The sequence below is a fragment of the Delphinus delphis genome, chromosome 3 (assembly GCF_949987515.2).
Source record: "Delphinus delphis chromosome 3, mDelDel1.2, whole genome shotgun sequence".
In the NCBI taxonomy this organism is placed as follows: Eukaryota; Metazoa; Chordata; class Mammalia; order Artiodactyla; family Delphinidae; genus Delphinus; species Delphinus delphis.
This window is the reverse complement of record NC_082685.1, coordinates 68,225,818-68,237,935: the sequence shown is the minus strand read 5'-3', so window position 1 is coordinate 68,237,935 and position 12,118 is coordinate 68,225,818. Positions and strand designations below refer to the sequence as shown.

The window sequence follows — 12,118 nt, the reverse complement described above, 5'->3', positions numbered from 1 at the left end:
CACTATGCCCATCTCTCTATAGGGCTGCTTGAGTGTCTTAATGACATGGCAGCTGGCTTCCTGCAGAATGGTGATCCAAAAAGCAAGATGGAAACTGCAACGCCTTTGATGACCTAGGTTTGGAAGTTATACTCTGTCAGTTTTGCAATATCCTATTGGTTACATAAGTCTATTCATTGTGAGAAGGGTTTACACAAGACAGAATTCATTGGAGGTCATCCGGGAGGCTGGCTACAGCAATAGGGTATAATGAGTGCTGCAAATCATAGCTGTTGAAAAAGGGAAAGAAGGAGTGTATCTTATAAAAGGGATAAAGGGCTTGTTGTTGGATGGGCCAAAAAAATTAGAGATCTTCATGTTGGGAAGAATAGGTAGGAATATTACTGAGGAATATTAAATTGTGAGAGTTTAGGAAAATCAATATAATTTTATTTACTGAATTCTGGAATGAGAAGTAGTGTTTGAAGTTTTGAAGTTTGAAGTCTTTTTCTAATAAAGAAGAGGTGTATTGTTTTCCCAGTAGGAGATAAAAATAGACTGAATCAAGAAAATATAACTGGGACTGAGAATGGCTTAAACCCAGAACAGCTCTCCCAGTTATCAACCCTGTTTTCTAGTATGTGTCCCAATCCTGCCAATTCTTTCTTTCATTGCTCTCTCACATACTTCCCATTCCTGAGGCTACCACCCTGGAACAGGCATCCCACGTCACACCCGAAGACACTAATCTCCACTCACTTTCTTCACCACCAGGAGGCAATCCCTTGGTTGGATTTTGAACACCTACTCTGTGTTAATCTTCAGAACACCTCTTTCATCAAATAATGCACCCTGCTCATAGACTTAAGTGTATTCCACTGCAGACAGAATAAAACCATCTGAACTCTTTAGTCTGGGGCTCCAGACCCTTCATCAAGAGGCTCTTCCTTCCTTTCTAGCACTGCTTCTCAAGATTCCTTACAAGACCTCCTGCTCTCCACTCTCAAGGCTTGACTCACACTTTTCCTTCTGCCTCGTGGCCCCTCCCCATTGTATTCATTTGCCCAAAGGCTTCCTTTAATCCTGATGTGATGCTGAGGGCAGATCGCAGATGTTGCAGTCATCAGCCAGCCATGTTCGAATCACTGCTCTGTTTTAATTGATTTCAGGTGAAACATTTAATCTCAGCCAGTGAGATTATGCATGTGAGGTACGAGGTACAAGGTAGGCACTCAGTGATTTCTAGTTTTTCTCCTTTTGGAAACTTTCTTTTCAAGTTTGACCTCTTTCATGAGCCTTCACTGCTCACATCGATTTTTCTATCTTCTTAAAACTCTGGCAATTCTTTCTACATTGACTCATTTGTCAAATAATTATATTTTATTTATAATCTTCCTCCATAGTAGATTTTGAACTATTGAAGCTAGAGACCATGCTTCATAAGTCATAATACTCCCCGCAGTTGCTTGCACTTAGATCCTTAGTGAGGACTGTTTGTGGACTTTTTTCCATATGTTGTAGGAGATGGATTTACAGGGATGTCATAGAGTACTTTGCAGAGTTGATGATGAGCGGGTGACCATGGCTTCCCCCAAACTCTCCCTTAATGTCACCTAGATTACACCTGTGGGGCGGCTGGTTAAGTAGGTGAGGCTGTACCTCTGTGTTACCCCAGCAGCTCTTTCAGTCTTAATCCTTAATTGTGGCTGCATCCTGCTGCGTTGAGATGGCCAACGGTTGTGGCTGTTCTCCGTGTGGTGTGAGCCCCTCAGGGTATCTCAGTGCCTGGCAGCCTCAGGGGTTTGCCCAGTTTTTGCTTGATGTGAAGTGCTCAGTGAATGCCAGAACTGATATTAAACACCCACTTCATGCTAATGTGTTGGTTTTTTTTTTTTTGGTTGTTTATAAAATCCTTATAAGTTTATAAAATAGGATTTGAGAATACCTTTCTTTTTTTAAATGTTAATAGCCACACTCATTTAACTTTTATTATTAGAAGCTTCCAAGGAATGCTGGGGGGGCTGCCATTACAACATGATTTAGTTTGACTTAGAAGCATATCTTGGTTGTGGTATTTGATGTGAGCAAAATGATGTGAGGATCCCCAGATGAAAATAGATAGCATTTTACTGCTTCCAGTGTGTAGTTATGCTTGAGTAAATTAATACGCTATTAGAATAACTAGCTTTGGGTGGTGAAAATAGAAATCAGGACAGTGCCTCAGGGATTCCTTTTATCGGTGAAGTAGTATTTCCATGGAAGTCGTCGTCTGAGGTTGTTCTTGGGGCAACCAGCAAGCGTTACTCTTTTGACATCTTGACTACCCTGAAGCTGGACCTTTGATACTCTATTCACAGGTTCAGAGCTCCAGGAAGCGTACAGCACATCTGGGCAGCCTTTCTGAGTGATTCATGGTAAAGCTAGTACATCCTTTACAGATAACGTGATAGAGTGATCAGTAGATTAGGTGACTCTTGGTATCCAGGGGGGAAATTGTGAGAATGTGGCTGTTCTTAATCAGTAAATCACTTTCATCGAGAGAACTGTGAGAGGATTTTAGAGTAGTGAGCTTGAAAAAACAGTGGGTAAGGGCATCCAAGTTATTTCTATGTGTGCACTTAATGATTCTAATAAGGAAATAGATTTTAGAGCCAGAAAGAATTGTCTGGAATCATTTATCCTTCTGTTGTTGCAAAAATAAATTAGCAAGTCAACGCCCCATTATTTATTTCTCCCTAACACACTCATAAAGAAACTACTCCCTGTCATCACAACTCGGACTCATCCATTGTAAGGATTTTATTCAACCTGATTGTTTACTGAGTTTTTTGTAGTAGAATAAGCAAAGCCTGCCTTCCCAGTAGGCAGTAAGAGTTAACTCTGCCTGCTGTGTTTCCTCTTTCTAATAGGAGCACTTTAGCAATGCTCATCAGTTGTACTGATTTTCTGTTTTGATTTTTCCATAATAATTAAGTGAATGATATGGAATGCAATCAAGTTTGGCACTAGGGGGTTCATGCAAATGTCTCTTTATTTTTTTACATTTAAAATTTTGTTAAACTTAAGAGGCAAATTATTTGAAGGCAAAGACTGGGTGGGTAGGGGTAGCTCAATATCCAATTTAGAGTTTTGAATATTTTCAGAACGTCTGTTTCAAGGAAGCATATCACCACTGTGTTGCCTTTTTTTTTTTCAGTTGAAATAATGCTCTTTTTTAAAGATTGTGTTTTGTTTTCATTTGCGCTCTAAGATTATAGTGTCAGACAAGATGGCACAGCTTAAAAGAGAAATGAGGAAGAAAAATATTTATTGAAGTTTTTTCCTTCAGGGTAGACACAAAGGAAAAAAGGTACACACGTTTACTCATCAAAACCTATAGAAGAAAACAAATCAAAAAGGGAAAAGGTATATGAAATGCCTTACCCACTTGTTTTGATTGCCTATCAGTGACAAGACAAACAAAAGGAAGGACCACCCATGTTTCTGAATATAGGGAAATATTTCATTTCTATACTCCTTTACAGCTCATTGGCACATTTGGGAAATGTCTTCTCCCCCTACCATGTATCAATATAACATATGAATTATTTCCTCAAATGATTTTAATCAGTTCATGTGAGTTTGCACGATCCTTTCTTCTTGATTTAGCAATTCTTTTTGCTTTGAACATTTTATACTTTAATGTAGATGATTCTAGAACTCAGTTAATTTTCTAATTTTGATTTGGAAAATGCTTTGGGAGTAAGAGACGGAGTGACATATATACAATTTTAAATATACTGATATTTTTCCTTCCATGAATGCCGCCGGCAACTTTGCAGTGCGGTTTGATTTTTCTGTGTGCTGAATTTCAGAAGCAATAAGGAGGTGACCAAATTCTGCTTTTTCTTTTTTCTCTGCCATCCCCTTAGTGAGGTTAAACCCTTCACGGGGCCATGCATCAAGTACAAAACAAAAAGAGATACCAAATTAACGCTAAAATTTTCACATTAAAAGAGAACACAGGGACTTCCCTGGTGGCTTAGTGGTTAAGAATCCTCCTGCCAATTCAGGGGACACGGGTTCGAGCCCTGGTCCGGGAAGATCCCACATGCCGCGGAGCAACTAATCCCGTGAGCCACAACTACTGAGCCTGCGTGCTGCAACTACTGAAGCCCACGAGCCTAGAGCCTGTGCTCTGCAATAAGCAAAGCCGCCGCAGTGAGAAGCCAGTGCACTGCAACGAAGAGTAGCCCCCACTGGCCGCAACCAGAGAAAGGCCACAGGCAGCAACGAAGACCCAAGGGAGCCAAAAATAAAATAAATAAATAAATTCATTAAAAAAAGAGAGAGAGAGAGAGAGAACACAGCCTCTTCCTTTTTCTTGGCAGTTTGATTCATTGCTTCCAGCAATTTCCAACTTTACAGACTAAACATTTCTAATTGGGAAATGGATGGTTTGAGTCTGAGTTGGTGATTCAGGATATAAACTTTCCAATTTGGGGTAATTGTTTGTGAGTAGTTGGCAGATTACTGCTGACCAGCTCTTGTTTTGTCTTTAGGAAAGAATGAAAGTTAAGATACATATTTCACGCTTCGTTGAAACAGAATACTTACCTGACATAGATAAGGCAATGAGACAGAGAGATATTTGCCATGTTTATTTGTTACAAGCAAAATATAAAAGGTTTACTTTTTTTGATGGATGAGGAAAACAGCACAGTATATTACATGTCCTTAACTGTGAAATGGGGATGATAAAAATACCTACGTAAGTTACTGTGCAGATTAAATAGGTAATTCACATAAAAGGTTCAGCACTGTGCCTGGCACAGAGTAATAGGTCAGGAAATGTTAGCTGTTATTGTTTATCATCATCATCATTACTTTGTATTTATTTCTGTTAAGTAGCATAGCTTCTTTAATTATATAATGTTAAGCTTCAGATTTTACAACTTCATGATGGTTAGCCTGTGAGAAACATCAGTAATTTGAATTAATTTATAAGCAATATTTTGGCTACTCATTTATGCTTTATATGTTGGAATTATTTCATAATGATTGAAATCTCTCAAAGATTTCACTACCTCTCATAGTGGCTTACACTATCTTTTAATTATCCTACAAATCCATGACCTTTATTCCTTATTCCAAATCAAACATTTTCTTTTGTTTTAGCCTTTGTGGATTCAGAGATAGGTAATTTGTCATAATATACTTAATATACTTGTGCTTATAACAATCTTGATTTTAAAGAACTTAATACTTCCTCGTTTAATCTATTGTCTGGAATCTGAAGGATAAACTATTTCCTAAGGTTAGGTGTTTGCCCATATTGTTGTTTATTATTTGTTTGTTTTAAGATAAACTTACCTTTTAAAACCACAAGATGATTATTCAATGAATTTGGTTCCCAGACACTAAAAACTGGTAATCTCATGGTGTGGAAAATTAGTACAAATTCTCAAAATGCCAGCTCTCACCCAGAAAATAACTGCTTAGTCCCATAATCTGACCAGTTGTTACTAGTTTCACCAGTTTACCAACAAGCAGGCTAATGCTTGTTTTCTTTTTTTTTTTTTTTTTTTGGCCTCCCGGCATGTGGGATCTTAGTTTCCTGACCGGGGATTGAACCTGTGCCCCTTGCATTGGAAGCGATGAGTCTTAACCACTGGACCGCCAGGGAAATCCTGGATCAGCTATTTCTATGTCCATTTTTATAATGATTATATAAAATCATTTTATATAGTGTGACAAACTTTTCCTCCTCACTAAGGGCCAGGTTCCCCACACCCCTGCCCTCCCCTGCCTCCCAGGAGGAGGGCTTCTGTGCTTCCATCTCCATGAGGGGCTCACCCTCCACCCAAGGGGCCGTATCAGGCATCCCTCCTCACTCTTACTCCCACATCAATCACCAAGTCCTGTCTATTTCGCCTCCTGAAAAACTCCCAGAGTCACTCAGTTCCCTGCAACCCCAGTGTTACTTCCTTATTTCACTCGCAGTGGTGTCTCACCTGACCTCCCTCTAATAGTCTCCTCCTGCAGGTCCCTCACCCCCTGAAGCCAGTGATCTTTCGAATGTCACCCTGTAGCCTTTCCTAGCTCTCGGTAATCCTCGGATGAGGTTCACATACTTTGCAATGTCTTATAAAACCCATGGTGATACGCCCCATATCTTTCTCCAGCTGAGCTAGTTTGAGCTCCCTAAGTGTGCCTGACCTTCCCTCACCTCCGTTCCCTCTGCCTGGAACATTCTCCTCCCTCTTCTTCTGTCTCCTTTGCAGGCCTAACTCTTCTGAAGATATGTTGCTAATTGTTTTTCCTTTTTGGTCTTTCTTCCTCTCAATAGTAATACCAGGTTCATTTTTTCTAACACTGACCACCAAACACCGTTACACTTTTTTTCTATACACCTATGTAGAAACCTCTATAAAACAGCTGGTTTTGTCTCTGTTCAGCAGATGGGGAGACAGAAGCACTAAATATAAGAAATGTAAATCACAATTATTAAATTATAAAGATCTTGATGGGCAGGGACAGGAACTAGATGTGTGTTTTATGTCCAGTGTTTGCACGGTGCCTAGGATAGAGTGGGCATTCAGTGTACGTTGAATGAATTATTGAATGACTCTCAGTTTAAGCCTGAGGTGCCTCTCTCTTGAGTCAATGGAGCTTCTGTTTCATTATTTATCCTCTAGGACAAATGAGGCCAGATTCCTCTGTGTGCCCTCTTCTTCCAGAAGGGAAATATGCCTGGTGAGAGAATCTGGAAGACTGTGTTGCTCTGAGCTGTTTGGGTAGATTCCTTTAATGTTAGCTGGCATGGAAGAGAAGGTCTCTTGTTATGGTGGCAATTAATGATGATTTGCACTTTTTAGTAATTTACAAAATGGTGACCATCCTGACAACTTAAGAAATATCTCTCTGTCCTGGACCGTGAAAGCTGGTGACCCATCTTAAATCCAAGACTCGTTATGCATGTTTCAGCCCTAGTAACAACTGGTACTGAATAGTTGATGTGCTCAGAAGAATTCTGTTTGGGTCATTTTAACGCATCTTTAATTTGGATTTCTTTTCTTGTAGGTTGTTCTTCAGAAACAATGGTTATTTCTTTGAACTCATGCCTGGGCTTTATCTGTATACTGTTATGCCACTGGATCAGGACAGCATCATCTCTGAACCTTGAAGACCCTAATGTGTGTAGCCACTGGGAAAGGTAATGGTTTTGAAAGTAATCTGAGAAATAATTTCTGATAGATTCCTTTATGTACTCTCATTATCAGTACCATATATAAAATTAGAATTTGAGAAGAGATTATAAAATTACTTATATGTAAAAATCATTAGTTATATGTAATAATTAGATAGTATAATTCACCTTGGTCTTAGATATTATATATTATGTGAAGAAAACTTGATATACTTAACTGATTCTAACAAAGGTGCAGTTGTAAGACCAAGGAAAACATTAATAGATTGATTAAAACGACCTCCCTAAGGTCTTCTCCCTGCTCTGTATCTGTTTGCAGTAATTTGGTGGAACTGGACCTATGCATGGCAACCAATGAGGGAGCAGTGGAAGACAGTGTGGAATAATATCCTAGAGTGTTGAAATGAATGGCATAAAAAATTGTGCAGTAGGTGGCCTGAAAGGGAGACATGATTTCTGGAGGAACTGGCAAGGCTGCATGGAAGTATTGTCCCCTGAGATGTCTTTGAAGACCTGAATAAGACGAGTAGATGGCAGTGATTGGGTGGGGTTCTAGGATGGAAGGTAGTTTGAAACCAGTGCCATGCAGACCACTAAGGACTGTGCCCAGTAAAACTAGAGTCAGTGCAGGATTGAGGAGGGCAAGGTTGAATAGATTATTTGAAAGCAGATGATGTAGTATCCAGATCTAGGTGATTTGCAGTAGGAAATACAGAAGTACAAAATAATAGGTCATCTTATAGTCCCTTTGGGAACACAGAAACAGCACAAACCATTTAGTGATACTGCAGTGCCGTCAAATGCAGTTTACTGTGCTCTCATGTGCTACTTGCATTCCTAGGAAAGTGTGTATCTTTATCCAAAATTAACATTGCACTTGCAAGTTGTTCAAGCAAATAGAAGGTGTCAAGTACTAGAGATTAATACATATTTGTAATAGCTGTAAGTTCAATGACATCAAACTCTTGGTCTCTTTTTCCTGTCACCCTCAGCATCCTGATGAGTACACCACAGAGTAAACATTCTAATCGCTGTGTCACCCACTGGTGGGATGCACAAAGCTCAGAGTCTTTCAAGCACAGCAGCTGTATTATTCTAGGGGCACACTGGTTCCTCACTCATAGCGTTATTTATCGGTGAGGGCTCGTCCCCATCTCCATTGGCAGTATTACATTCAGGGTAACAAAAACATATTTTCCTGATCAATCAATCGAGTTATGTAGCCTTATGAAACTTTAACCTGTAGAGGAAATATGAATGTGTAATAAAGTTCTATATATTTGTGCTATTAACTATGTTATATAGAATTTAAGGGAAGGGACCTCCTATTAATTATCTTTATAATTTTCACAGAACCACTCATAAAACATTTCATCAACAAAGTACATAATAAATATGATTAAAGTAATAAAAATGAATTGATGAATACGTGAATAAGAACATATCAAATTTAGAAGAGGGATCGTCCATTGGTGGTTGAAGTTCTTGGAGGATGATAGCTTTGGAATGGGAGGAAAAATCAAATTTGTTAGGTACTGTGAGATAAGAATCAAGAGATCTTGGTAATACATTAACTGTGGAGGTGAAAGAGGCAGAAAAGGCTGAGATTTAGAACCTGCTGTGAAAGAGTGGAGGTGTCACTGCACATATGGAAAAATAAAAAGAAGAGAGCTGATTTGACAGGGAAGAGATTATTGTGGTTTTATCATGTTGTATTGATATGATCAGTTTGAAATATGGGCCTGGATGAATGTTTAACTTTTCATTTAAACAAAACATTAAAAAGATATTTCCCCCAGGTTTTCTTTTTTTTTTTTACTGGATGTGTTGGGTCTTCGTTGCTGCACGCAGGCTTTCTCTAGTTGCCGCAAGCAGGGGCTGCTCTTTGTTGCGGTGCAAGGGCTTCTCATTGCTGTGGCTTCTCTTGTTGCTGAGCACAGGCTCTAGGCACGCAGATTTCAGTAGTTGTGGCTCGAGGGCTCTAGAACGCAGGCTCAGTAGTTGTGGCGCACGCGCCTAGTTGCTCCGCGGCATGTGGGATCTTCCCAGACCAGGGCTTGAACCCGTATCCCCTTCATTGGCAGGCGGATTCTTAACCACTGCGCCACCAGGGAAGCCCCCCCTTCCCCAGTTTGTTTTGACATTGTCCTATCTTATAATCATCGTGGACAAAAAGGCCTTATGAAATATAAGAAAGAGTATTGGCTTAGCCCTGTTTTTTTCACTTAAGCAGTCCAGTGATCTTGGATGAGTCTCTTAACATCATCCAATTCAAAGATTTATTGTGAAACTTTCATCAAATAATGTATGAAAGATGTTTTGTAAAATAAAAAGTGCTGGATGAATGTAAAAAAAAAAGAAAAGAGAAATATGGGCCTGAAAGTGTTTGGGAATATAGATTTGGGAGTCTCCAGCATGATGAGAGAACAGATGAGCTCTCTGAGGGAAAGGCTACAAAGAGAAAAGAATCCAAGACTTCAGGTAATCCAGCACCCACTCAAATGTACACATTTTGTCCTGATTTCTTGCTCAATATTTAACCATACTTACCAACACATAATTTCATTGTTCTGTTCACCATTTTAAATTCCCAATGTCTAAAACACTGCCTTGCATATGGCATGTGCTCAGTGAATAATTGTTGAGGAGTAAACTCACCTTCTGGTAGGAAAGGAAATGACTAAATATGGACATCAGTAGTGGGGGTGGGGAGGGCGGAGTGATAGAGAAGGGGCACATTAATCTCTAAACCTAATATAATTCCACTGTTGTACAGGTGATTAGAGTAACCGCTAAAATACTCACTAATGGGGAAGAAATTCAGTGTGGAAAAATAGGAAAATGATGGAGATTTTTTTCCTGTCTATATTTTTCCTATAAACTGCTAAAAAGAAAAATTGACAGCTACAATTTTCTTATTGATAGATTTTCTGTTATAAGGCTAGATAATGATTCTTTGAAGAAAGGTTAAAAAAAAGTAGAATTGTTTTGGCAAGAATGGAGAAAAGGAGTATAAATTAAAATGATCAAATAAAGGTGCAGCTGACAGGTTCTCCTGTATTTTCAAAAACTGAAACGAGCTTGAATTGAAACAGGGAGAAGAAGATTAGCTTCAAGGACAAAAGTCCTGGTAGTAGGGCCAAGTAGTGCTCATTGTAGGTTTTCCTTACACTAAAACCCACCTGTCACCAATGGTTCCGAGCCATGGAATCACCTGCAGCCTTGCTTCTCAGAGTGTGGTCTGTGGAGCTGCAGTGGCAAGAACCTCAGCTGGGAGCTTGTTGGAAATGCAGACTCTCAGGTCCCTCCCCAGACCTACTGAATCATTTATTTTCAAATAAAAGTATGCCTCATTTTAATGCAGCAATTGTGATTCTTAGAAGTTATACATGAAAGGAAATGAAGGAAAATTAAATCATTTAAAATACACAAGGGATGCTTGTTATTAAAGGAATTCTGCACAGCATCCTTTTGGAAAATGAATAACTCCATGAATCATCTGTTCCTTCTCCCCATCTCCTTTCCCTGTTGTGTGAGTTTAAGTATTTCCATATAATGGGGTTTCTTCTAAAGAAGGCACAAATGAAGAGAAGCCTTTCTCTGCCCAACCCCTTGGGGGTGGGACACAGGAGTGGTAATAATTGAAGCTGCAGTCCTGAAGCAAGCAGAGATAAGAAATGATAATTATTACCATATTTAATTAAAGTAACAAGACAATCTAGGCAGATGAAATGTAATTAACCACTTTGGAATGTGTCCAAGTGATGATGGCTTTTCCCCCCTGTTCTTTGACCTTAAATTAAATCTTGTTGGGGTTCCTCCCTGGACAATACTTAATAGTTTAAAATCACCGTGATGATATGTTTTCAGTGTGTTTGAGAAGATTAAACAAACAAGCAGGAGATAAAGGGTTTTGCATCTTGATGCTGAAAATAGTGTAGAATTGGGACCAGATTCCTTTTATACCACAGTTTGCCACTCACTGTCTGCTTTAGAAGCTTTCAATATTCTACAACATCTGAGAGGGGACAGAGGTACAGGATGCTGTCTGGGGGTTTTGGTGTTGGTACCGGCTCTAGACTGACCACTAGCACTGGGAGCTCGGTGTGGCTTATTTGTGATGAAAATGAGATTGGACTAGACAATCGAGAAGGTTGCTTCCCATTCTGTGACTTTAAGAGCAGCTGCAGATGAACAGGGAGGTGTGGACTATCAAGAGGTAGTAATTAAGTTCAAACAGCAGCACTGAGGACCAGAGGAAGTCATCCAGTTCTCAGAGACATTTCCCTTCATGATGCGGGCACACAGCTTCCAGAAAGTGGCCCCTTGAAAAGTGACAACAAGGTAATTGTCTAATGATAGGTGGGTATTGAGCAAATTAGGTGTAGTTGTGAGTATTTGGTAGTCATAATTTGAAGACTATTTACTAACATGGAGAAATGCTTATGATAGTCTTAAATTTAAAAGGTAGGTTTAAAATTATGTGTATAGCATGAGTATGAAAATATAAAAACAAAAAGACAAAACTATAAGTAAAAACTAAAAACCCTAGGGATGGTAAAAGAAGTACAGCAAAATGTTATGTGTGGTTAGGTGAGAGTTATATAGTTCTCTCTCTCTCTTCTTAAAGGTTTTCCAAATTTTCTAGTGTGATTATAATATCATTAAAAATGAAAAGTTGGGGCTTCCCTGGTGGCGCAGTGGTTGAGAGTCCGCCTGCCAATGCAGGGTTCGTGCCCCGGTCCCGGAAGATCCCACATGCCGCGGGGCGGCTGGGCCCGTGAGCCATGACCGCTGAGCCTGCGCGTCCGGAGCCTGTGCTCCGCAACAGGAGAGGCCACAACAGTGAGAGGCCCCGCGTACGGCAAAAAAAAAAAAAAAAAAAAATTAAAAAAAAAAAGAAAAGTAAAAAAGAGATTGTTTAGAAAAGAAAAAGAATGTATGCAAAAG

General features: G+C 39.5%; 1 protein-coding gene across 1 annotated transcript in view; it reads left to right on the top strand.

The window, feature by feature from the left end:
• MEGF10 (multiple EGF like domains 10) overlaps positions 1-12,118 on the top strand; it is a 161,389-nt gene that overhangs the window by 30,994 nt on the left and 118,277 nt on the right. The window contains exon 2 of the mRNA XM_060006961.1: positions 7,042-7,174. Within this exon, the coding sequence (XP_059862944.1) occupies positions 7,059-7,174 (116 nt within the window). The 5' untranslated portion in view covers positions 7,042-7,058. The remainder of the gene's footprint in view (positions 1-7,041; positions 7,175-12,118) is intronic.